Source organism: Sinocyclocheilus rhinocerous, unplaced genomic scaffold (assembly GCF_001515625.1).
Source record: "Sinocyclocheilus rhinocerous isolate Xijiao unplaced genomic scaffold, SAMN03320098_v1.1 scaffold1268, whole genome shotgun sequence".
Lineage (NCBI taxonomy): Eukaryota > Metazoa > Chordata > Actinopteri > Cypriniformes > Cyprinidae > Sinocyclocheilus > Sinocyclocheilus rhinocerous.
This window is the reverse complement of record NW_015664016.1, coordinates 2,206,207-2,233,094: the sequence shown is the minus strand read 5'-3', so window position 1 is coordinate 2,233,094 and position 26,888 is coordinate 2,206,207. Positions and strand designations below refer to the sequence as shown.

The 26,888-nt window shown below is 36.4% G+C and overlaps 3 protein-coding genes and 1 pseudogene across 5 annotated transcripts in view; 2 read left to right on the top strand and 2 right to left on the bottom strand.

Annotated features, from left to right (window-relative positions):
• Positions 1–1,848: 1,848 nt before the first annotated feature.
• Positions 1,849–8,923, bottom strand: LOC107729273 (F-box only protein 33-like). Its single transcript, XM_016539729.1, has 4 exons — positions 8,354–8,923; positions 6,181–6,291; positions 4,288–4,955; positions 1,849–3,338 (listed from the first exon to the last, which is right to left on the bottom strand). The coding sequence occupies exons 1-4, from the start codon at positions 8,761–8,763 to the stop codon at positions 3,073–3,075; spliced, it is 1,455 nt and encodes a 484-aa protein (XP_016395215.1). The 5' UTR covers positions 8,764–8,923; the 3' UTR covers positions 1,849–3,072.
• Positions 8,924–10,990: 2,067 nt separating this feature from the next.
• LOC107729274 (protein FAM177A1-like) lies at positions 10,991–14,980 on the top strand. Its single transcript, XM_016539730.1, has 5 exons — positions 10,991–11,100; positions 13,475–13,654; positions 14,155–14,221; positions 14,302–14,399; positions 14,534–14,980. Exons 1-5 carry the CDS (start codon positions 11,032–11,034, stop codon positions 14,732–14,734), a joined length of 615 nt encoding a protein of 204 aa, XP_016395216.1. The 5' UTR covers positions 10,991–11,031; the 3' UTR covers positions 14,735–14,980.
• A 105-nt stretch (positions 14,981–15,085) lies between these two features.
• LOC107729239 (serine/threonine-protein phosphatase 2A regulatory subunit B'' subunit gamma-like) lies at positions 15,086–19,820 on the bottom strand (annotated as a pseudogene).
• A 1,156-nt stretch (positions 19,821–20,976) lies between these two features.
• The window catches only part of LOC107729265 (mitochondrial ribonuclease P protein 3-like), a 15,979-nt gene continuing 10,067 nt past the window's right edge, over positions 20,977–26,888 (top strand). Inside the window, exons 1-4 of one of the 3 annotated variants that reach the window (XM_016539717.1) lie at positions 20,977–21,043; positions 21,571–22,404; positions 22,557–22,604; positions 22,697–22,829. In XM_016539717.1, the coding sequence (XP_016395203.1) occupies positions 21,695–22,404; positions 22,557–22,604; positions 22,697–22,829 (891 nt within the window). In that variant the 5' untranslated portion in view covers positions 20,977–21,043; positions 21,571–21,694. Of the gene's footprint in view, positions 21,044–21,239; positions 22,405–22,556; positions 22,605–22,696; positions 22,830–26,888 lie in introns of those variants that run through there. The other 2 variants (XM_016539716.1, XM_016539715.1) reach the window with 2 other exon arrangements.

The following is a 26,888-nucleotide window of genomic DNA, read 5'->3' as shown; positions in this document are numbered from 1 at the left end:
GCCCCAGCCCGAACCGAAACAGAACAGAACAGAATAAAAGAGTAAAAAAAATAATCATTTCATGCAGACATTTGGCCATTTTAGTTTGTTTTAACTCCCCAGTGGAATGTTACTAACACGTCTCATAGCAGCTTATAGGTCTGATAGAACCAACCTTGATTTTCAATAGTTAAATTACATTCACTCTTCACAGTGAAACAGGTGCATTGTAAGAGAGATCTAACGTATGTTGACCAAAGCCACAGCACAGCTGTGGACCACCGCCCAAGTCCAACCATTAGTACATTTATCTAATAGTAGTTGTCATAATACAATAGTAGTAGTACATCTCGGCCCATCAGCCATTGGCCCTGCCCTCTGCCAGCATGCGGGCACTTGAAAAAAAAAGAAAGAAAAAAAGATTCATATCACCGTTATCTTTGGCAGATGATGCGCTGACAGAAGTTAAATCCAGTGACTTCATTGAGAAGATTCTTCGTTAATGGAAACTTTCATTGTGAGAGGCCTGAGCTATTGGACTCCGTTTTGTTTCCTCCACACGTCTAACAGTAACCCTGAGAATGTCTGTTTCCTGTTCACTGCTGAGGAAGTTGTACCCTTTGTACTGAACACACACCTCCTTCTCTGATGGATGCACTTTTTGAACGTTTACACAACACACTCGCATGCACACATAGAGAGATTGCAAAGAAAAACGAGACGAAAACACTGATGCGATGTCTTTGTAACGCTTCGCAGACTTGGTCGACCGGGAACGTACGGTGACGTGGGTTTGAAATGAAAGCTATTCTGGGTTTTAGGCACGGTATGAATGCTTTAGCAGTTTGTAACGTGTCGTACGCTGTCATTCTCCGCCAACTCTAGTCGTTCGGCAAAATCGATGAACGACGAACAAGCTCCGAATTAAGAACACACTTACTGAAATCATTTTTTGGTGCTGTACCAAGTAGAACTTTTTGAAATGAACCAAAAAACACAGAATCCTGGCACACGTTTAAGAGCATTCCGACATATTCATTACAGCGTGTTTGGCACCCATGTCAACGCACCTGAAAACAGCATTTTTAGTCTGTGGTTTATTCAAAAAGGGAGTGAATTTAACAGATTTTAAACCACAATGACCCTATTTGCGTTCTGTGCCACCAACCACGAAAATCTGCCATTTTCACCAATGTTGACATGGGTACCGCAATAGGTTGTAAACTTGTCAACTTTTAGTCAAGCTGGATCCCTGCTTCGCACTTATAAAACATTGAATTACATCAACCCTTTGTGCACGTGCCAAGAGTTGTTCGACTTCATTGGTTAACTGCTTCTAACCTTTTTTGGACCACAAACGACAAGATTGTAAGCTAAATTGTTAGGTCACCCCTCACTTGATAAGCTTGCATATAAAGATGATTTTCATGCTGCGAAGGTTTGCTTTGGCTGTACATTGTTTTTGTCATAAGCGCAGATCTTCCAGGAAGACCTGGTTTGGCTTCAGGTAGTCGATACCGCCAAATAACAGGAAGTTCTGAGGCCTGACAGAGTAACGGTTAGCGAGGCAACTTAACGGTTTTAAAAAGTACTCCGCTCTTCGACAATTCACTTCATTATTCGAGCACGGCAAAATAAAGATATGCTCATGAAAGAGGGGATTCTGCGGAGCAAAAACGCTGCCGCTTTCAAGGCGGCTTAGTTTGACATTCACTTTTTCAGCTATGCAAGCAACCACGACCTCCTTCGACTATGATTTTCTAAAAAAAAAAAGCAAATAGACAATATATGTAAAAGCAAAGAACACACTGAAAACTTCAATAGCTAAACTAGGGAAATTAGACAGGAAGAAAAAATAAAACCAGCAACTTCTAAAGCGCATTCTTTTGGAAGAGCTCTCTTTCCTCCAAAAACACTACAAAGTCTTGCCCATCGAGCACGCCAACCCTTTGAACGAAGCTTCAACAAAAGCTTTCGGCTGGAAAAGTACCGCAAGTGCAGGAATCCTGAGATATGGAACAAGCAAACGTCTGTCTCCCGCCATCTAATGCTTTACAGATGAAATACCACGGCCCGGATTCAATCCGTTCGGAGCGCGTTCACCCTCAATTACGATCGAGTTGACGCACTTCAGTAAGGAATTACAAAGACGTTAACTCCAAACCGACTGAGGCCGAGGCCAAAATCACATTGATTATGAAGTAGTAAGGGGGAGTTCAAGGCAACTGTGACTCAAGAAGAACAATTAAAACTGACGGAACAGCTGATTGTTTTCACTCTTACCAAAATATCTTAACCTTCATCTTCATCTTCCTTGTCATATAATTTTTGCCTACCTGAGACAGACGGGAAGGACTTCTTAAAACAACAACAACACACAAGAAAACAAGAAAAGGAACAAAACACCTATGGCTGGGCCCAGATATTGTGCTGCAGGGCGGTCAGCATGCAGGTGTCAAACACCAGACTGAAAACCTCTACGATTGGTTTCACCAGCAGAGGTGCGTCTACTTCCAGGTTGAGAAAAACCAGCGGGATCTGCGTCCCGAACACATCGTTTCCACCAATCCTCATTTCTGAATAACAATTACATATTGAGGAACAAAGAGGAAGGGTCGTAACTGCTGTGGATCAGTCCTGTCCCTTGGCTGGAAGACTAATCTCCCTATAAAAAGGTCAACGTGAACATGGGATTTCGTCGTTGCAGAAGCCAAGAAGAGTCAATTGATAGTTTGAGGTAACTCCACACTTTCTAGGGGGAAACCAACAAACAGACAAAGCGAGAGAATGAACAACTCACTGTACAACTTGTAAGCTAGCTGTATAAAAGCCCCTCTCTACCATTCACTCAATTAGCTACTAAACCAATACCCAACTATACTTTCCTAGTTATAAGCAGGATATATAGATATAGATATAAATATAGAGCTAATACTGATTAAACACAGCACATATAAAGGATTAAATTCACACTACAAGAATAAACAAAAACAAAATCAAAATGCAATGCAAGAAAAAGAAACAATATGTAAAATGAGAAGGGCCCATTTAGTGAAAGATCACCAAGCACAGGGTTAGAGAGGGCATTTGCGTCTACATGCCCGCGCTGAAACTCTGCATCTCACGGTGGAAGTGCTGAGTGGGTTCGTTCAGGACCAAGCTGTTGTCTATGGAGGCATGCCAGACGCGGCCCAAGCCCAGGGACACCTCCTTGACTAGGTTGTGGACGGGGTCGCCCTCGATGTACACCGACTGGTCCGGGTCAAAGTCGATGCTCTCTTCGGACACCTCCAGGACTTTGAGGTTGGACCCACGCAGGCGAGAGATGGCCACCAGGTTGTGCGACCACACAGTGTAGCCTGTGGAGCGAGAGAAACAATTTAACCCAGAGAGCAAGTATGGTAAAACAGCTTTATTGACTCACTGATTCTGGAGACATGGGACAAAAACTACAAAAAAGTAAAAATACCAACAACAACAAAAAAAAAAAACACAAAGTAATATTTTTATTCAAATTAATCATTAGTACTGAAAATACTGTCAGAAACAAAAAACATATTGCAAATCTAGTATTCAGACTGATGAATGAATAAATTGAGATTACAGGATGATTTCAAATTTCAGCTTGAATTCAGACAGAAAATCTGACATAGTAGATGGCTTACAGTCACGACAAAATACTAGTATGCTGCTTAGCATGTTTTAAATCCAGGAGCATTTTGTTAACCTACTGTTACTGGCTACTAATGTCACTGATTTAAAAGGAGAGAAATTATCTAAAAAAAAACAGTTATGAAAAAGGTTATGGAGCTGAAACATAATAGAATTTTTTTTTTTTTAAATATTTTTAGATTTTTCATTTTTAGATCATTAAATATAAACAAACAATTATTTTTCCCAGACATACATTAAATAAAATATGAATAAAAACATATGTAACGATAGATAGATTTTATGTATATTTTAATTATTAATTTTGGCATAAAGGTTTATGTATGGGGAAATGTTCAATTTTGCAATTGTATTAGGCTTTTTGTAAATTCTTTGGCAAGGATGAAAAAATACATTTAAAAATGAAACAAAATCACACATTAAATAAAAACCACATGATAAGTAACGGCCGCAACAACAACAACAACTTCCCAAATAGACATGTATTACCTTTCAGATATATTAGTTTTTTAATAATATTAACTTAAACCGGTTTTATAAAAAGTTTTTATTCAGAAACATTACAGTCCGTTTTGTCCCATGTCTCAAATCAGTGAATTATCAACATCAAGTGAAAAGTGTAAAATCTCCACTTACCATGGATGATCAGGACAGCGAGGTGCACACAGCGCCAGGCGAGGAGAACCAGCGGGTCCTCGTTGCGGTTGACGCTGAGGTCTGGGAATCCAGCGTCGTCTCTCATCAAGATGAAGTGGCTCAGGGTTTTGCGGTACTGCTGCGAGATGAGCTCCATGACACCATCCGTCACCAGCGTGCTGTAGCTGTCCAGATGGATCCGCTCCAGGGGCACGCTGGGCTTCAGCACACGCAGAAGGTCCTGGCTGCACACATCCATCGCCATGATGTAGACGCGCAGGTTGGTGCTGCGACGGACCAGGGCTTTCCAGTCGTCCTCGGTGGCGGTACCATCCAAAGGCTTGACGTCCAAAGCAGCGCCATTGAGCAAGAGGGAGAGGCGGTGGAGGGGCGCTCGGTCACCGCCGGTGAGGAGACAGCACATGTCTGAGGTGAAATCGCAGAAGTCTAGCGACAGAGACCGCAGGTTAGTGAGCCTTTCCAGTTCGATGGTGGAAATCAGGCTGGGCAGCTGGCTGTCGATCAGACTGAGGTGCTCGAGGGAGCTGGTGCTGGGGTTGGAGAGAGAGGCCAGAGAGCAGGGGGTCACCACACCGAGCATGAACGCAGACGACAACCACTTCAACTGCCTGCTGTTGGACAGGATCTCTTCGAAGAGCTGCTGGATCCTAGAACAACAGGATAAACAACAACATTATAAACAGTTATAATTCATTTTTAAAGTTAAATAAACAAAGGCAGCACAATGAGACATGACATTCACTACCATTCAGAAGTATGGGGGCAGTCTTTTTTTTTTTTTAAGAAATTAATTTTTCTCTTCGGCAAGGATGCATTAAATTGATCAAAAATCACAGTAAAGACTATTACAAGCCAAAAAATAATAACAATAAAATAAAAATAAAATACAAACTGTTCTATTAAACTTTGTTCATAAAAGAATCCGGAAAAACCAAAAATATTAAGACTGTTTTCAACATTGATGAAAATAAGAAATGTTTCCTGGCAATCAAATCAGCGTATCTGAATAATTTCTGATGGATCATGTGACACTGAAGACTAGTAATGGCTGCTAAAAATTCAGCTTTGCTGGAATACAATAAATCATTAAAAATAATAATTTATTAAAACAGAAAACAGTCATTTTAAATTGTAATAACATTTTACAGTATGACTGTTTTACTGTATTTTTAATCTAAATAAATTCAGCCTTGGTGAGCATAAGACACTTCTTCCAAAAACAACAACAAAAAATAAATAAATAATAATAATAATAATAACAACAATGGAAAAAAAAAAAAAACTTTCCCAAACCTTTGAATAACAGCATAGTTAAAGACATTTGCTGTAAAGTTGCTTTGCAATGATTTGTATCGTGAAAAGCGCTGTACAAATAAACTTGAATTGAATTGAATGTAACATATTACAGTTTTTTAAAAATATTTATTGTTTCCAACAGCAATACTATTTTTAAACAGTAGGAAGTATATGGTATATACACTGTGCAATATGCTAGTATTCAAATCTGAACAAAGCCCAAAACAAACGTTTATTTTTTTATGCCATGCTAGCTTCTGTGGCTATTTCCATGGCAAGAAAATTTTATGGTAAAACTATGCATCAGGTTTTTACAGTCTATTTTTGCTAAAAATTCAACAACTGTATTTCGTTAAGATTTAACTTTCGAAAGTGTTAACTGATTTTAAAAAAAAGTTAAAACAAGCACAATCTAATAAAACATGCTTCATGGATCTGCCTTATACCTAGAACTAACAAGATAGTCAGAATATTTGCAAAGCCAGCTTCCTTGATTAGATTTTCCCCATTGAGTGTGCCATTTCAGTATAAGATTGCAATCAGTTTACATGAGTGGAAGGTAGCTTTAAAACATACTCTTTCATTTTCTTGCCCCCTTGGTCGACCTGGCTGAGGTAAGAGCTGTCCAAAATGCCATCATCCTGAAGAATGCATGTGTCCCCATAGAGACTCAGCTTCTGGAGGTTTCTATAGAAGAAAAAAGTAGTATGAGTCTCGTGTCTTGCAAATGTAAACAAGCTAGAGCAAACAAACTGATAGATATCAGATATTCCATTCTCAATTCATATGTGACTTGAATGAAATCATATGAATCATATATTATATATATCAAGTGTTCCTGTGGCTCAGTGGTAGAGCATTGCGTTAGCAGCACAAACGGTCATGGGTTCAATTCCCAGGGAACACGCATACTGGTAAATAATGTATAGCTTGAATGCACTGTAAGTCGCTTTGGATAAAAGCGTCTGCTAAATGCATAAATTATTATTATTAAATTACATGAGAACAGTGTATAATGTAAAATGTACCATATTAAATGACCACCAAATATAAATAAACCATCACAACATGAAAACAAACAAGGAGGAACCGGTTTCATTCATTACAATACCAAACTAGAATTCACAACACAAAAACATTGCTCCTGAAACTTTGAGATCAACAGATATTGTCTTTTTATGACCAATACAAGCTATAGCTCTTATATTTAAGTGTCTGATACAAAGAATCAACCAATTAATTTGAAATAAATTCTCAAACCAATTATCAAACTCTCACTACACCAAAGAACCTATTCAGCTCTTTTTCCTTTTGTTTGCACATTTTAAACTAAAGCCTGTTGTTTTAAAGGCAATTGCTGGGCTATGAGTCCTTCTAGTGCTTTTCTATTGTGCATAAACCGTTCAAATCAGCATCAGGAAACATCATGAAACACAAAGCCAGTCTTGTTTAAACACTGTTTTGTAAGATTCCAAAGATTCTGTTAGAATGTTAACAATGCAGTAAGGCTTGTGGGAGTTTAGATAGCGGTTTTAACATGCTACTTAGAACTAACTAGCATTTATTTTATGTTAAAGTGCTTATTCTTTCCAAGTAAGTGTAGTTACAAAAAGTAACTAGAATGTTTTTCAATTACACTAGCAAATATTCATTACATACAAGTACGGTTTGTTACTAGTCATGTATTGTCCCAATACAATTGTTACTGGTAATTATTACAAATTGCATATTTTGCCATCAAATTCAAGATGTACGCTTTAGCTCAGAATGTATTATACTTGTTTTATTTCACTTTTACTTATAATTATTTTATTTATTAGGTATTTGTTTTTTTTAGGTACTACTCAAATACTTACTAATATATTACAGTTCACCCAGTAGTAACTGAATATATACTATACTAAAAACTATAAATAAATACTATATAGATAGATACAGATCTTAGTTATTTTAGTATATATTTAATGGTACAAATGTAATATTAATAGCTATAAAATAGCTAAAATACGTTTTTTTATATTTCTTTTCTTTCAGTTCGTGTTAATTTCAAGTCACTTTTTTGTTACATTTAATGTACGGTTACTAGCAATATTTTTTAATCTTAGTAGTCGTATTACATTTTTTTTATTTACCTATAAATTAGCTATTCTAACTAATCACTGCATGTGACAAGTAGAAAATTATAAGCAGACAAAAAAGTCACTAGTAACAATGTATTAAAACCTAATAACAACAATTTACTAGTATTTACTTAAAAAGTACTAGCAACCATTAGACGTTATTAGAAGTCAATCAGATAAAGCTGAACAATTTCAATACAGACTAGATGAAAGAAAAAACACAGATCCCCATACAACTCAGTGGTACTTAAAAAAAATGCAATTTGTTACCAGTTACCTCGCACTAAAGGAACAATAACTAGTACTTGCATCCAATGAATAAGTGCTAGTGAGACTGAGAAAAATGCTAGTCATTATTGGATTACTTACTAGTAAATAAAGTATTTTTAGCAATATACAGTACTAGCAACAAAAATAGGTACTAGTTAGTTCGGCTTGTTATAGGAGGTGATAGCAGTTATGCACAAAGCGGCAGCCATGCGATGCTTCAGACATGAGCGTTACGTAATGCGCAGGGTTTGTTTATGGCTGCTGGTGCTCATCAAATGTAAGCAAAGCAAAGCAAAGCAGCCAGAAAGAAGGTGTAACGTCAACACTAACACATGCAAACCGTGCCCAGATCCATATACCTGTTATTACGCAGACTGCCGAGCACACACAACACCTGATCCAAATATGTCACCATCGCATCTTTCGCGAACTGCGGGTCGCTCTCGACGGCTTCCACTCCGTGCTGCAGCGGGCTTAAACAGTCGTCCAGCGGGGCGAACTCCAGCTGCAGCTCCCGCACGAACGAGCCGAACTTGCGCATGAGGAACTCTAATCGCGGGGTTTGTTCTGATCCAGATCCGCCGCCGTTGGTTCCGCCACCGACGCGCAGCTTGAGCTCCGTCCACAGCGCAGGGTAGAAGAGACACTCCCTCCAGCGAGAGCATACGGCCGAGGCCCGGAGCTTGTCACGGTCTGACAGGAAGGAGAATATGTGAACGATAAGCTCGCTGGGTAACGCCAAGGCTCCGACGCTACTGCACAGAGCCATGGCAAGAGGCTTGAAAGATGCAATGAAGATTAAAAAAACGTAACCGTTACACAACTCCGCGCCTCTCCTCTCCGCTCTGCTCTGCTACTGCGCTGAGTGAAAACAAACAACTGCGCGATGGGCTTTGCCTTCAATACTACTGGATCAGTCCACTTTCGCTTTCCTAATAGGGGCGGCAAGAAATTTATTAGGAGATAATGAGCACGTGCTGAGCGAAAATGAGATTTAAATATAGTATGATGAAATATACATATTAGTAGACACAACTAGTGTCTGGTAATATTAATTTAACTGTTTATTTCGTGTAATGCATTTTTTGTCAATTGGGTGGTTGCAGTGGCTCCTTCCGAAAATGCCTTATTTTTGCCATACAACGAGTGGCCGAAGGAGGGTGCAAGAATTTTCCTTTTAACCACAGCACCCATTTCTGATCTCTTTTATCATTGGAATCAAATAGCCATGTGCACATGGTAATATGGGGAAAGAATACAATTTACATTCTAACCCTTAATGGGAAATATTATATACATAAATCAATATATAGGTCAGCTGTACCAAATGGTAGGCTATTTCCCCCTGGTTTAAAGATTTAATGATTGTTTAATTTTTAGATGCAAGATGAAAAGTTATACTGGAATTGTAAGGACTTGTATGATTTTTTTTTCATGTATTTCACTGTTGGAATTACAATTTCACAAATACTAGAAAAGAACTTTTAGAGACCTGAAAAGAATACAAAAAATGGCATAAATGGAGACTTCTAGTTAGGACTCCAAAGATAACTTTAGCTGTGAAGCACAGGGGTTTTCGATCAATCTGATGCCAGGGACCCCTAAAAATGATGACCCCTGCCCATTCCTAATATACAAAGACTGCTAAATATTTTTGCTGTATTAAGACTATGCTATGTGATAAAAAGTGAGATTATTAAAATAATAATAATAAACATGTAAACCATTGGTTGTGTGCTGTGATTGTGTTTAAAGACAAAAGAAATAATGAAAATAGAATAATTCTAAAATAGTGCTGTCAAACGATTAATCGCGATTAATCACATCCAAAATAAAAGTTTGTGTTTACATAATATGTGTGTGTACTGTGTATATTTATTATGTATATATAAATACACGTAAATGCATATATATATTTAAGAAAAATATGTTATGTTTATATATAAAATATGTTTAAATATAATATAAATTATATGAACATAAATATATATATGCAAATATATGTAAATATTTTCAAAATATACATTGTATGTGTTATTTTGGATGTGATTAATCGTATGACAGCACTATTCTAAAATAATCCACAAAATATTTACTTTGTAAACAGTGTATATTTTACACACTCCTGCTTACTGAATTCAGTTTCAGTTACACTTTTTTTAAAAAACGTATTAAATGTGTAACAAAATGCATAATAGAAATGCATAATAGAAATACACATAAAAACATGAGAAGGCCTGAGTAAGGTGGTGCTAGTTCTCATTTATTAGTCATTTCAAAAACATTACTGACATGTTTTGCTGGGAGTGCAGACAACACTAACCCATTCTTTTTTGATTGAACTTGATCTGGGCGAGGAAAGAGAAATCAATCTTCGTAATTATTTTGTGTGAAATTATAATCTTGTCAAAGGTTAATCATGCTGAACAAAATGAGTCTCATTTTTGCACAAATAATCTGACTTTTAAGGAGTTAAGAATTAGACTATTATGTTATTAATAAAACATTGAAAGATGAAAGTATGAAAATATTTCAATTAAAGGGTTAAAGAAGAAAAGAAGCAGTGGCATGTAGTGATGCCTAAAACATGAAATTACAGCACAACTATAGTTGATTTTGTTGTGAATACTCCAGAAGAGGCTACACTCTATATACAGTAGGTTTATATAGAGATAGATATGGAATCATATTTAAGCTTTTTCATAATTATTGTACTACTAAAACTACAAAATGAGAGGACCTCACGTGCTTGAAACTACATTGAAACAAACTGAAATCCATTTGCAAAATTTAAGTCAGACCTCTGCATCAGCTCACATTCAACAGACTAGAGTCAGCTTGAATAAAAAATAACTTTCAATATGAATTTGTATAGATCTTTTAGATGTCTTTTGCAAAATTGTCAGCGTTTTAACGTTTTAATTACGTTTTCTATTCTAATAATCTATTTAAGTAGAAATTGTTTACATGTGACGTCACTTCCTGGTTGACGCTGCGGAAGAGCTCGAAGAAAGCAACAGAAAGGACTGAAGAAGACATGGCTGAACTGTCACTGTACCTCACAAACGTTAACGTGTCTCTGGGGCAAACTATGGACACAGAAAAGGTAAAGTCATTTTTAAATATAATAAGTAAGGTCATGGAATTACATACTTTGTTTTGTTGTAGACAAAAGTCGAGATATATGATTCTACTTCCTTGTTCGTTACATTTTAGTATAGCGATTAAACTAGTTTGATATTAATACACATAATGTAAGATATAAATAAGTAATAATGTAATTTATATAATATTAATGATATATAATAATGTGATTTATTTGAAGTCTATTTATCTAATTTAATTTACACAATGATAGTGTAATATAATATTAATAGGGTGACCATACGTGCCATTTTCCCAGAACGCGTCCTGGCCAGGATTTGTTTTGGCTTTGTTTTCCTGTTTTCATGCTTGCTGAAGGTAATGATCGAAAAGTAGTTTGACCAATAACATGCAAGCATTGTACATAATGGACCAATCATGGCGTGTGAGAATGTGGGATCTACGCCGGCGGTAAAGGTAGTTTGATGTTTGACATTCATTAGACATTCGGGTTGTTTGCCAATTAAACTCTTTGCAGCTTTTATGTTTTGAGCCCAAACTAACTCAGATAGACATAAATATATGCCCTTTATGTTGCACAAGGCTTAATTTCTAGGAATAAATTTTTTTTTTTTTTAACCATTTAAATTAATTAAACAATTTAACTACGTGACATTATAATATAAAACCAAAACTAAAATGTTCGGGAAAACATACCTGTTATCGCACAAAGCTCCGTTTTTGGAATTACAATTTTATGTTTTTTATAATAATTTTACAACTTTTAATGTATGCAATAATATAAATCCATTAAACGACAACACCATTTGATCTAAAGGTATCAAACCAACTGTAAAATATTCAGAATATTATTCCCTATAATGCACAAGTCTTGGTTTTCCAGATTATGCCTTTACTGTTTTTATATACAGTACTGAATCCATATTTGTCATGTTTATTATTCTGTACCCACTTAAATTAATTAAACTCTGACACCGTTTGAGATAATTAATTTAAGTGGGTACAGTATATAAAACATGACAAATATGGATTCAGTACAGTATATAAAAACAATAAAGGCATAATCTGAAAAACCAAGCCTTGTGCATTATAGGGAATAATATTCTGAATATTTTACAGTTGGTTTGATACCTTTATCTCAAACGGTGTCAGAGTTTAATTAATTTAAGTGGGTACAGTATATAAAACATATGAAAAAAATATGGTTTCAGTACTATATATAAAAACAATAAAGGCATAATCTGGAAAACCAAGCCTTGTGCATTATAGGGAATAATATTCAGAATATTGTACAGTTGGTTTGATACCTTTATCTCAAACTGTCAGAGTTTAATTAATTTAAGTGGGTACAGTATATAAAACATATGAAAAAAATATGATTTCAGTGTTATATATAAAAACAGTAAAGGCATAATCAGAAAAAAAACAAGCCTTGTGCATTATAGGGAATAATATTCTGAATATTTTACAGTTGGTTTGATACATTTATCTCAAACTGTGTCAGAGTTTAATTAATTTAAGTGGGTACAGTATATAAAACATATGAAAAAAATATGGTTTCAGTACTATATATAAAAACAATAAAGGCATAATCTGAAAAAAAACAAGCCTTGTGCATTATAGGGAATAATATTCTGAATATTTTACAGTTGGTTTGATACATTTATCTCAAACTGTGTCAGAGTTTAATTAATTTAAGTGGGTACAGTATATAAAACATGACAAATATGGATTCAGTACTGTATATAAAAACAGTAAAGGCATAATCTCGAAAACCAAGACTTGTGCATTATAGGGAATAATATTATGAATATTGTACAGTTGGTTTGATACCTTTATCTCAAACGGTGTCAGAGTTAGGGTGACCATACGTGCCATTTTTCCTGGACGCGTCCTGGCCAGGAGGCTTTGTTTTCCTGTTTTCATGCTTGCTGAAGGTAATGATCGAAAAGTAGTTTGACCAATAACATGCAGGCATTGTACATAATGGACCAATCATGGCGTGTGAGAAGGTGGGATCTACGGTCAAAGCGATGCAATTACGCGTACATATTAGGTGTGTTCGACTTAAAAGCAGTGCGGCTCAGACCGATCAGTGTTTGACATCAAAGTACCTCGAGAGCGTTTCGAAAGCATAACCGTCTGTATGGTACTTTGATGTCATACACCGATCGGTCTGCACACGCAAACAAAGCCAAAACCTAGATATTTTAGGCAATATAGAAATCCTGGCCAGGACGCGTCCTGGGAAAATGGCATGTATGGTCACCCTAATATTAAGATCTTATAATGTAGTTTATATAGGCCTCTCTGTAACAGTGTGTAATGTTCTTGGTAAATTAAATTTAAATGTATAAATTTATCTGCTGGTTTAGAGTTCTACAGTGGTGAAGGAGTTTGAAAATGTGGAACTTGGAGATCTGGGCAAAAAGAAGCCAAAGATTCCTCGCAGAACAATCTACTTTGCGTCTGGTGAAACCATGGAAGAGTACAGTACAGATGAAGAGGAGGAAGAAGAACCAGAGAAAGCGAAAACTTTAAGTACAGTGGATACGGTGAGTTGCATCAAATCGTTAAAGGTCCCATATTGTCAAAACTGAAATTTCCTGGCTTTTTTCATGATAACTGAGGTCTAGGTGCTATGTAAATGTAACTACCATATAAGTTTCAAAACAGTCAGTCCACAGTAAAATGCACACAGCCTGCTTAAAGTAGCTGTGACAAGCTACAGCATACATGAACCTAGTTACCTCTGGTTGGCCTGACCGTGCGTCACTCAGAAAACAACAGGCCAATCAGAAGAGAGGCTCATGAATATTAATTAGACAGGCCAAAATAGACCTGTTCTCAGCAGAGCTCCTGAGAGAGGAGCTGTAAAAATATATTGAGATGGTTTTTGGTACTTATACCGCAAATATATATTCTTAAGAACATCAAAACCTAAAATAAAACTCCAGAAAGGTGTAAAATATGGGACCTTTAAATAGAAGTGTAGTTTCAGTTGCTTCTTTTTAATAATCTGAACATCTTAGTCACTTTGCATCTCTGATTATAGTCAAAGTTGACCTGGGGTCCATATGTCTGGTTCCATATGTGGAGAGTGGCTACCTCATCCATCTCAGGTAATGAAACTCTTTCCAGCCTGTGACATTTAATCATACAAAAACAGTCCAAAATGTACATTTCAACCCAAATATTTCAGTTTGTGACTATCTTGGAGAGAAAATGGCCTCACTGCTGGGAATCACGACGCCAAAATATCAGTATGCAATTGATGAGTACTACAGGATGAAGAAAGAGGTATGTACACCGCTACAGCCTTCATTTATTAGCTGATATTCTCAAAAGTAGCATGTACAATTACTATTGTGCATGCTTTGAGAGATTTTGAACAGCATTCACATTGTGAGACCCTAATAATGTGTCATCCACAGGAGGAGGAAGAAGAGGAGGAGAACCGTCTCTCTGAGGAGGCAGAACATCGTTTTGAGGAGCAGCACAATCAGGAGGGCCAGCAGCCAAAGATCGAGCAACCAGAAGGAACTGCTTCTTTTGTGAACGTGACCTTTGAACTGGAGCAGGAATCACATGCTACATCTGATGCTAATAAAGTGCCTGCCCCCATTCCTTCCTAAAATACTGTTTAGTTGATTGAGCATATTAGATGGTTTTTACCATATTAGCCTTAGACATGAGGTGTGCTAGGTTTCTTTTTTGAAGGAGAAGTTTACATGAAGTTAAACATGAAGGTAACGTTGTTTATGCATAGCTGACAATGGTTCTGCTTTTAATGCAGAACTGTTTTATTAATAATTTCACAAGCCATACATAAAACTAGCATGGAATAAAAATATATAATAAAAAAGTAATTGCGAATTTACCTTACAATTCTGACTTTTTCTCTGAATTTTGAGTTTACATCTTGCAGTTCTTTTTTTTTTAGACAGTTTTTAGACTCCTAACCTAAATTTAAAGAAAAAGAAAACCTCACAACTGCAAGATATAAACTCGCAATCCTGAGAAAAAAAGTCTGAATTTTAAAGATAAAAAGTCATGATTAGCAACCAAGCAGAGTGCCCTAGCAACCATTTAGCAAGACCTATATCTCTGCATCAGAACATTGTGTAGACATGGGACTTGGCTCTTTTGACTCATGTTAGCAAGCAGGACTTCCAACATGCTACACATGCCAGCAGTGAATAGCTACGTGCTAATAGCGATTAGTCGTGTTAAAACATTATAAAAATTCTAGCCAATTGTTAAAAAATTAGAAAAAGACTGCAGTAACTGCCCAAGTTTTGCCACGTTAAGCACCACTCACATTTTCTTCAGAAAATGTACATATTTTTTATTCTGTGGTGGAAATAATGTTCCATATAAAACCTCTGAGTCACTACAACAATTCATTGTACATTTTAATAATTATAAACACCTAAAAAGCCTAAGCTAAACACTACAACAACTGCATGGATTACCAATCTTTTACAATGCTGTAAAATTATAAAACTTATAATATTAGACATTTCTATGTTACTGGTGATGCTAGGAGTTGTCAAAAATAGAGTAAACTGTCAGATGGGAATATTCCCTCTTTCTTAAGTCAGCGCTTTCAGAGCTGACAACATTCAAGAAGTTATTTTTGTAACCAAATATTCTTTTTACGTGAACATTATTTTTGGTGTGCATGTAAATGTGTGCTTTACCCATGAGATTTGAGTTCAATTTGTCCACCCCTCTGACACGCACAGAAAAGAGCATTTCATTTTGAAGAGTGTTTGTGTACAATAGTTTTGTATTATGTAGGTGAAAACACACCTTCCTTTCTATAATGTAGGTGAAAAAATACAGTTTGTTTTGTACATATTACTTAATAAACAGTTCAATATACAAATGAGCATGTGTATTCCTCTTGGCTGAAGTTTTGATTGGCAACAGAATGTGATGTCACTTGTCATCTAAATCAGCTGTGTTGCTGTCAGTGTCATTAGCCACCAGCACCTCTCTGTTCTCGTAAGTCCAGAAGCCATTGAGGTCGATGAGGATGCTAGTGACAGTATCACCCTGACCACTGTTCACCAGGTCCTGTAGTGTGATCTTATACGGATCTTTAGGCTTCACCATATCAAAGATTTCATCCTGTAGACAAAAAATTTTGATCACCATTTTATGACCCAAAACACTCACTTCCCTACATGTTAATAGATTGCTTTATTACTATATAAAGGCCGTTTACCTTAACATCCTGGAAGGAAACTGGCTCCTGCCCATGGATTTTCATTTGTTCCTGAATGGCCTGATATCACAGATGAATAGGTTAGTTTCTGCTTAGTGTAAATATATAAAATACAGTACATATTTATAAAAAGCAAACATGTATTTTTGCTTGACTTCAAAAATGTTTCTTTACCCTGAAGAAGTAGTTGAGGGCAAATACATTGAGATAGCCTTTGTTTTCCATGTCCAATAGTTTGAATATATACTGGAGGGCTGCAGGCTCTTTCCTGTTCTCTAGAGCCAGCACAAAGTCTAGATAGGTCTTATAGTCCTAAATGGGGGTGTTACAAAAACATTACAAATTGCATGGTTATGTTTTTAGATACTGAAATTCTAAAATTCCATGCATATAAGAATATTATATGCCTATTTTCAGTGGCAAATGTCTGCTTGGATGTATTCAAGTGAAGTCTTTTTCCAGAGTAACATCATAACATTCAATTTTTTTTATGTTGAAAGTCAAAAGTATACAAAGGTTTAAAATTTAAGTAAGATTTTTTTAAAGAAATTAATCATAGTTTCCAAAAAATTATTAAGCAGCACAACTGTTTTCAACACTGATAATAAGAAATGTTTCTTGATGACCAAATCAAGGCTGCCGGAAATTCAGCTTTCCCATCACTGGAATTGATAACATTTTAAAATATGAAAACAGTTAAAATATCAAAATATTAAACAGTTAAAATATTAAAACATATTAAATATATTAAATTGTAATATTATTTCACAATTTTTACTGTATTTTTAATCAAATTAATGCAGCCTTGGTGAGCATAAGAGACTTTGAACAGACTTTTCAAAATTTGAACAGTAGTATACATGTATATCTGGAAACAGGACTTGAACTCAGGTCTCCAGAACTAATCGTTGCCTGGGTTGCGAACGTATATGTGGGGCGGAGCTATCAAAATAGGGGCAAGACCCTTTTGGGGTAGGGGCGTGTTTGTTTTGGTGATTTCAAATAACAACATTGGCTACCAGAAATCACTTACTCTGCCTTTAAGGGATTTTCTCTCATCTAAATCGCAGTCTAATGCAAATTATTAATTAAGACAGAGGGTTATACACCATTTCGCCATCATAGGTTAAGCATTCCTGGTAGACGCGGTCTAGAAAAACACTAGTTAGAGTTCCTGTGCCATATAGAGACAGCTCTTCCTTACTGAGCATCCCATTATGGTCCTTATCCAAGTTGAGGTACTGACCTGTAAACAGGACATATGATGATTAACATATGAGATTTAACTTATATAACACTGATTAAGTGTGTTTTGCAGGCATACCATAAACTCGAAGAGCAGAAGGTGCAGAGAACCAGTTAGACTCCTGACTCTCTTTAGACAGCTCCTCGTCTCGAAGCTATAAATGAATAAATCCGATTTGCACAATGTCCCAAATGCTGTTCTTTTGAACATTCTATTAATCCAAAATATATCAAAATGCTCACAAAAATATTAAGCAACATCGATAATGATACATATTTATTGAGCAGCAAATGAGCAGAATGATTTCTGAAGGATCTTTAAAAACTTTTTAAAGGTAGCGTATATAGATATTTTTATATTAGTAATAAAGATTCACTTGACTGAGAATCTATACGCTACCTCAAGTAGGTCATCCAAGAAACTGCAAGCCAGAATGTCCTGAATTTTTATCTTCCCTGCAGAGCAAGTACAAAACATTAGAATGATTCTTTTCATTCCAGTTTTTCCACAGGGTAAAATCGAAATAATGTCTGCAGGTGCTCTGACGTAAATTAAAAGGCAAATTGTAACAGCACAACCACAGGAGAATTACCAGTATGTAGAGGATCAAGGAAGAAGAAGAACTTGCGAACGGCAGTGCAAACATAAAACGAGTAGAAAGATTTCTCCAGGCCATCTAGTTGGGGGAGTGTGGGAATTAACTCTAGAATGTAGTTCTCCAAATCCTGCAGAAAGAAAGTCTTTACATTAAACAACACAGCCTTACTCCTAAGAAGATCAATACTGTGATTTTTACTGTGTTTCTGAGAGTAAAATCAGATTACTTACAGACTCACGGAGATAACCCTGACCTGCTACATCATAAAGACTCCATCAAACCAATCCTGGTCTGGTGCAGCCACACTGCAAGAGAAGAAACACGGCGTGATTCATCTACACATCTCTATTAATATGTTCAGAGTCATTTAAAAAGACTCATAATTAACTTATATCATAAGATGAGAATGCAATACCTTTTCTCATGACATAGTTGAAGAACTGCATAATTGATATCCTCCCATATGGATCATTATGAAGTAGTTTGGCGTAGACTCGGGTGTGAAGAAAAGCCTGATGGGGTGTAATGATAGTGAAAGAAACATCTCAGTGAGTCATGAGCACGGTCCACCTACGAATCACACTGACTTAGAATAGAGTTATCGGCCAGTCATACTCATGGTTTCGAGTGACAATCATTAAACACTATACACTTTTCTGTGATGCACTTACTTGCATTTGGCGCCCGCCTTTAGGAAACTCTCATAACTGATTATGGCCTCGTCACCGGTCGTGGGCGGCACTTGATGCTTATCGAGAAGAAACCAAAGGTTCTGTAGGAAAGAACAAAAACATTGAATAACCTAACTAAAGCAGATAATGAATGTTTAGTTTGGGACACCGGCCCAATAAAATGCTCTCTTACTTGTAACTCTTCATTGTCCAGTAGTTCCCGGCTTTTCCTCTGGAGAAACACTGCCCTCGATTCTTCTCTGAGCTTCTGCAGCAAGACTTCATCTTCTGCAGCAAGCTGATACGAAATATTGGAGTGTTAAGATTAAGAAGGCAATACGTACACCAGTGTTCAAAAGTTTGGGGTCAGCAAGATTATTTTTAAAGAAATTAATACTTCATGCATTAAAGTGATCAAAAGTGACAGTAAAGACATTTATAACGTTAAAAAAAAGAAAGTTCATTTGAACTTTCCATTCATTACAGAATCCTAAAAAAAAGGTATCACTGTTTCCCAAAAAATATTAAGCAGCACAACTGTTTTCAAAAGTGAAAATAAGAAATGTTTCTTTTGCAGCAAATCTGCATATTAGAATGATTTCTGAAGGATCATGTGACACTAATAACTGAAATTTATCTTTCATCACAGGAATAAATTACATTTTAAGATAGAAAACAGTTTTTTTTTTAATTGTAATATTTCACAATATTACTTTTTTACTATATTTTTGATCAAATAAATGTGTGTTCTCTTTACTGATTAGAGCGTGATCAGCTCACCCTGTAGTAGAAGCGTGGGATGTGTTTAAATGAGTCATCTTCTCCTTTCCATTCACTATAATACTTGGTGAACAATTCCGTTTCCTCTGCTTTCTTCTCCTCCTCTGTTCTGCCATCTGTTCAATACAAAGAAAGATTTCAACACACATTATGATTATTCACACTGTACAGACATCCATATTTTACTATTCATAGTAAAATCAAAGTAATCATTAGCAAAACCATGGATGCCTCCTCATTACCATTCCTACTGTATGCAATTCTTTTTCATGTCTCCATTATTTACGGTCTTAATATATTAGATAAACTACTAAGCGTTTAAGTAACGCTTCAAATGTCTTACTACGATTTTACATATGGAAATCATATTAGCCAAGTTTTCATTTATCACAATTAAATAAATACATAACTTATAAAGTCAAGCTTAATTGTCTAAACTTGACCAGGATACTTGTTTAAGTCTGGTATACCCTTCAGAATTACTTCTATAATTTACAGCACAATCATATTAATTTTTCATCAGACTTTGTATAACAGGAACTAACGTTACACACAATGGGTAGGGTTACTATGGTTTCTATACAATAAACTATAATATTTGTTGTAACAAATCCCTAATCTCTTCTATATTAGTCCCCTAATATAAATTATTTAGTATAGTCTAAATCTACAACATTTCCACTAAATGTAATGTTTACCACAGTTAGTGTTACTATCTAGTTACTACAGTCTATGGTTACTATAGTAAAACCACGGTATTTTCTTAAGCGACTTTTAATGTTGTCTAGCGTGATTATACCAGTTGATTGGTAAATACAAGTTTACACATTTTATGTTATTTAAAACATCGCTCATTGAGCTTGTTAAAAATCTCTATAATTCCTGATTAGCTAACATTCATCATCTTGTCTTGTTTCGCAGAGTCTAGTCTTTTCCGCAGTAACGTTAAATCTTTCCAATGTGCGGTTTTATTGTTTGCCATTATTAATAACTTTATTTGATCATGATATATTTTAAACTAACAAAATAAAAACTAATTATTGAACAACTGTAGTATGTTTGAATAGCCTAGGCGGTTGATCAACTGTTTACATCTCTGACCTAAAGGCGCACGAGTGACGTAATTAAAGAGCGACTACACAGGAGATGGCTGCTCATGTTATTATAAAGCAGGGCAGGGATAAGGTGTGCGTGTGTAGGTATGTATGTGTCGGGATAAAGGTGGGAGAATGGGTGATTTAGTCTGTAAACCTATTTTCTGATCCACACTCCGGAGCAGAAGGTGGCGGTAATGCACCAATACGCTGGATGCCAACCGCCGTAAAAAATATAAGAAGAAGAAGAAGAAGAGATGGCTGCTCGCATTGGCATGCACTTGCCTCCTGGTTAGAATTCACGAACGTTTGACCAGATCCTGTAAGTTAGATGTTCTTGTTTAAATTACCGATGATTGTATTGACAAAATTGGGTTTAAAATAAAATTATGAGATATCTTAGTGGGTCTAAGGAACTCACGAATGTGTGCTTTAAATACAAAAGGACAATTCTTTAGAAGATAATTTGCTGAATATTATTTATATCTATTAATTGTAGATAGAAATACTATTAAATATAACTCTTTAAAGTTAGTGTGTATTATTGTATGTTTGTTGAACAGTAAAACGGACCTTAATTCGCAATGCAATGAGATTTTGAGACAGAATTAGTTATTTAATATACATGTTACATAAAGCACTTTTAAAGTAGCGCGTAGTGTGAAAAGTAAAATAGACTTGTAGGGAAATGGGATCTCTTGTGTCAAAATCAAGGACTTGCATAAAGCATCTCTGCACATCATGGGTTGTCAACCCCTTGTATTTCAGGCCTGCTTTGGCTTGTTTACCACAACAAAACATTATGCATGCTGTCAGGTTTATCATAAATCAACAAACACAATATTACAGCACAAAAGGAGACAAACAAGCACACAGCCGAGTTTCCAAAGAAAAATGGTTCACTCCCAGAACGAGGCCTGCATTCCCCAATTCAGTATTTACTGCTGGAACGGCCAAAAGGACTGCTGAATACATGAAAAAGAGAGCTGGGGCGGATACAGAAGAGCTGTCAAATAATACGCCCACGAGAGGAAGAGGATCTGTAAAAGTTGCCCTTCCTAATCATCCGCTGACCACATCCGAATGGGCAAAGTTCAAAGAGAGTTCCTCCAAACCTGAACGCTTCGAGATGCAAATGATGGAAGGACTGCTGGCGGCTAATGCAGACATCAACATCGCCAAATCTCTCTTGGTCTATGTGGCTCAGGACAAAGGCACCCTTTCCTATGAACTCCTTTTGAGATATCTCACGCTGTGTGTCACGGGTGGCCACCACTCGGAGGTGTTTGACACTTACGACATCATGAAAACTTGCTTTAAAACTCTTGACACGGGAGCTTCATCCCTGTTTGTTAAAGGTTTCAGTCAAACTGAACGCTGGAGGGAGGCGCTTGTGGTGTTGGAGGGGATGAAAAAGGCCCTCCTGCCGTCTCCTCGTAACTATAGTGATGCCATCGCTGGGGCGACGCTTCACGGTGACACTGAGACGAGCTGGATGCTGTACGATGAGCTCCTGGAGCTGGGTCTCGTACCTAATCAGGACACCTGGCAGTGCCTGTTTCAGAGCGGCATCACTCAGCGAGGACAGGAGGACAAGCTCTTTTCTGTTCTATCATATATGAGAGATAATCAGATCTACCCAGAGGAGCCGCTGATTCAAACTATCAAAGCTTGGTTTGAGAGGTCAATGTAAAATATAAGAACATAAATTCAAATATTATAATTCTTATATAATTTTTTTTTATTATATCATATAAATGTAAATAATTAACTATATATTTTTTCCATTATTGCAAATATTTAATTTAACTGTTTTATTTTCTCCATCTGCACAGTTTCCCGGATCAGAAATGGAGTGGGAAGTTCTCATACGTGGCCCCCAGGTACTAATTTCAATTTTCAGTTTTAGTCAAAAATATTGTCAGTATAGACTATTATTAACTGATTATTGGTGTGGAATTATCTTGTGTTTTAGTGGAGAGTGCAAAAATTGCAAGGCATCACTTGAATCCATTCAGCTGACTGAGGAAGAGTATGCTGAGCTGAAGGACAAAGTGATGAAGAAAGTGATAGAAGGAAGTGACGTCTTCAAGAAAACCACCCCAGAGGTCTGTCTCCAACATTATAGCCGCCTTTAACCAGAGTACATTTACCAAAGTTAATGATAGATAGATAGATAGATAGATAGATAGATAGAATAGATGAAATAAACATTTAAACCAGTGTTGTTATACCAGTAGCTAGCTAAAACTTGAGGAAGAGTATGCTGAGCTGAAGGACAAAGTGATGAAGAAAGTGATAGAAGGAAGTGACGTCTTCAAGAAAACCACCCCAGAGGTCTGTCTCCAACATTATAGCCGCCTTTAACCAGAGTACATTTACCAAAGTTAATGATAGATAGATAGATAGATAGATGAAATAAACATTTAAACCAGTGTTGTTATACCAGTAGCTAGCTAAAACTAAACTAAAACTTGCGTAATTGTCATGAAAATCATGTCACAAATAATCTTAAAGGTCTTAAAGCGTGTTTAATCTTTATGCAAAATATTTTTTAATCTTTTTGAATTTCTGGTGAAGTGTGACCTGGGTGCGTTTTATGAAATTCACCTTTAAAGTTTGAAGGTTAGTAAGGCTTTATTGTGTAGTTCTGTTTCACTCCACTAGATAGCGATAGCGTCCTATACACCCTGTATTCACATTTCTACATGACTGATTAAACATGTTACATGCACATGTTACATATATTATATGTTATATATTACCTAATTTTCAAATGCTTTTAGATCATGTTCTCCTTGAAAATACTAAAACAATAAGGAGACTAAAGCTATTTTCTGAGTTGCACCAAATAGGCTGCAACTACATGATAGGCAAGTTGGGTATCCGTCCAGAATTAGAAGATGTTCCATGCAGTTTTGAGCTCCGTCTTAAATGGAGTCTGCCCCTGAATTAGAGATGATGTTGTTGTCCGGAGGGCTGCTTTTTTCAGGCCGTGGGGTCTATAGATGTCAAAAGCATGTGATCCTGTCTAGTTCCACATTTAGATATGATGCAGGGGCTTTCCAACACATGTTCCTTCATGTGTCTGTCGGGTCCCCGTTTAGAAAGCTCATGAATGCAGTCCAACCGAAGACACAAGGTCACAAGGCAAGCAACTCCTCTGAAATTCCATTTCCCAGAGAGAACAGTCATGTTTGTTTGCAAACACTGTTCTCACGGTTAGGAAACACATTCAATTTCCAAGCACTGTCTCAGAAAGGGACATTTTTATACAGTACATCTTGGAAAAACAAAGTACTCAGTATAGCCATAAGCAATCTCTAATTTGGTCGTGCACATGATTGATGCTGAGACGTGTGTACTGCCTATGTGCTTTCTGCTGTCGTTAAACGCAACACAATGGGCTTTCACATTTCAGCCCTCAAAAGCCTCTCACATGAGTGACCCTGGAAAGTCCCTGCCTGTCTGTCTGCAGCGCTGCACGGACTCCAGCCCCCCGCCATCACTGCAGCAGCGCCTTATGAAGTGAAACCAGTGCAAGACAGTTAAAACACCCCCAGTCAAAACTCTGCAGAAGCATTTAACAACCCCTAGACAATCATTTTGCCTTTAAAGGGAAAAAAATGTGGTGCTTTTTTTTTGGTGGTTGACGTGACTTGCCAAGCAATGACAACTGTGTCCTGTTGTGTGACATGCTATACTTCATCAAAAACAAATTGATACACCTTTAAAATATTGCATAGTTATTATACATGACCTAATAGTAATTGTGAGATTACATGGAATATTTGCACTTTTAAACAAGAAAAAAAAAGTTTTTTTCCACACTATGTATATTTTTTCCCCCATTTTTTCCCCATGCTATGTAAGTTTCAAGTATTATTACAAAAAGAAGAAAAAAATATTACAATTTAAAATGTTTTCTATTTTAAGATATTTTAAAATGTCAATTATTCCTGTGATGGCAAGGATGAATTTTCACTTCAGAAATCATTCTAATATGCTGATTTGCTTTGATGAATACAAAGTTCAAAAGAACAGCATTTACTTGAAATGAACTGCCATTTTTGAAAAAAAAAACCTTTTTAACATTTTTAATTGTCAGTGGATTTTAAATATGGCCAAGGTTTTTAGTTAATGCACTATATGGTTATTAACACATTCAGAGTAAATCAAGTATAATATCCAGATTAGCATAACAACCATTAGCAAAAAAAAGCCCCTTTTTTAGTTTCCTTACATTCAGTGTCCTGCAGTTTTTCAGGTCAAGTGTGAGCTTGGGGGAGCCTGTTTTTCCCGTTTCAAAAACAGCAAGCTTGTAATAAGGAAAAGTACAGGACTTGCAGATGCCTTAATTATCATTAATGTCTGCCGTGGGGCACGGTGTGGTTTTCACGTACTCTAATTCATCTAATTTCTTTGTTCTCTGTCAATTTTGTGCGTGGCTGCCTTTCATTTTATTGGAATTTCATGCATGCTTTGAACAAAGCGAAACAGGTACTTTTGAGGATTTACGAAATGCTGTTCATTTGTTTTAAATGATTCAGGCAAAAGCTTGCAAGTGTACATTGTGTTAATAATCACTCAAGGCTGAAGGAGCGTGTTTTAATTGTCATGGGCTATTGTGTATATTCCAAAAATAAAAAATAAATTGACTGTGATCACTATAAAATCTGGATTAAACTTGTTTTGAATTTGCGTATTCCCGACACACCCATTTTGTAGGAACACAGAGTTCTGCAGGGCAAGCTGGTACCACATGCACGTGACCTCTCCACACCATTGGGGAATCCCCGGTGTTCCTGTTCCCACTCAACATAACCTCTCCATGGCCACGAGAGGATGCGGAGCGAAACAAAAACACAATAAAAATGCACTTACAATGCTAGATCTTTGTCATCAACATCTTATTGCATGCATATAGTTAAAACAGGTGAAATTGCATGTTTGGAATAATTTCGTCAAAGTGCTGAAAGTACTAACCCTACTCAATGCTGCAAGATTTTTTTAAGAGTTGAACAACTGACCGCCAACCGCTAACCCCCACCAAAACCAAAAAGGAATTCCCCAAATATCCAGCTCCCCTTCCCCCTCGCTGTCCGTGGCGCTCACCCCTCCCCCAGTCATGCATCCTCTCACCCACTAGCACAGACACTTAACAGGATTTTTAGCATGCAAAGTAGCTGCACTTATTCGTTTTTGGTGTCTTGTTTTCACACGTGGGTTGCAATCTTCTGTTTTTGCATATTAGTGCTTTGGAGGAGCGTACATTGAAATTTTAGATGAAAAAATTCTCACGCTTCAGGCAGAACTGAAAGCGCTGGTTTCCAGCCACCTGACAGTCCAGGAATACTTGGGGTTTTGACAAACACAGCTTTGTGTGTATTAAACAGAGGCTTGTGTATTAGATGTTGGACTTTACTTCACCACATTGTTGTTGTTGTTTCCTCAACTTTGAGGAAGAACTTGCAAAGTTTGCAATTTGCTCAAAACAATGATACAACTATTTTTTCCTCCATTACAAAACTTCATTTACAAACCTTCATGTTTAAATATCTTTAATTTATTGGAGAATTGTAATTTTGGAAACTTAATTTGCTTGACTGCATTTCAATGCATAATAAATTTCTTTCTACTTTCAGAAGAAATGTAGGCTACTATTGCTCGTTATTTAGAAGTGAAGAAAATAAAAACGACATGTGATTTGAGATGAATCATTCTTTTGAATCAATGTGCCTGTTGAACTGGTTTACAGATTCCACAGAATGATTCATTTGTGAATTAGATGGATCTGATTCAGTGTTATTTTAGAGTTATTTATACACTGCAAATTATTCATTAAAACAATATTATCTATAAGTTTTAAATGCTATTTCTAGGGGTGTAAGAAAATATTGATACATGTGAATATCACGATATTTTGTTTGGCGATACTGAATCGATTCTCAAAAACGCAATATGGATATTTATTTTTTTTTAAAAATCATGGCAGTTGTTTCGTTTTGAGTTTATATCCCGACCGCTAGATTGCAGTCTTATCTCTGAATTTAAAGCTGCAGTCCGTAACTTTTTTGGGTTAAAAATGATCCGAAATCAATATTTGAGCAAGTACATAACCAGCCAGTGTTCAAAACTATTGCCTTACTTTAGTCCGATTCACAACG

Excerpts from the sequence above, each read along its gene's own strand:
- LOC107729273 (XM_016539729.1), bottom strand. The coding sequence starts at position 8,763 with ATGGCTCTGTGCAGTAGCGTCGGAGCCTTGGCGTTACCCAGCGAGCTT. Across the intron at positions 6,292-8,353 it reads GGCAGTCTGCGTAATAACAG|AAACCTCCAGAAGCTGAGTC; the intron begins GTATATGGATCT and ends TTTCTTCTATAG. Across the intron at positions 3,339-4,287 it reads CGCTGTCCTGATCATCCATG|GCTACACTGTGTGGTCGCAC; the intron begins GTAAGTGGAGAT and ends CTCGCTCCACAG.
- LOC107729274 (XM_016539730.1), top strand. The coding sequence starts at position 11,032 with ATGGCTGAACTGTCACTGTACCTCACAAACGTTAACGTGTCTCTGGGG. Across the intron at positions 13,655-14,154 it reads CTTTAAGTACAGTGGATACG|TCAAAGTTGACCTGGGGTCC; the intron begins GTGAGTTGCATC and ends CTCTGATTATAG. Across the intron at positions 14,400-14,533 it reads ACTACAGGATGAAGAAAGAG|GAGGAGGAAGAAGAGGAGGA; the intron begins GTATGTACACCG and ends TGTCATCCACAG.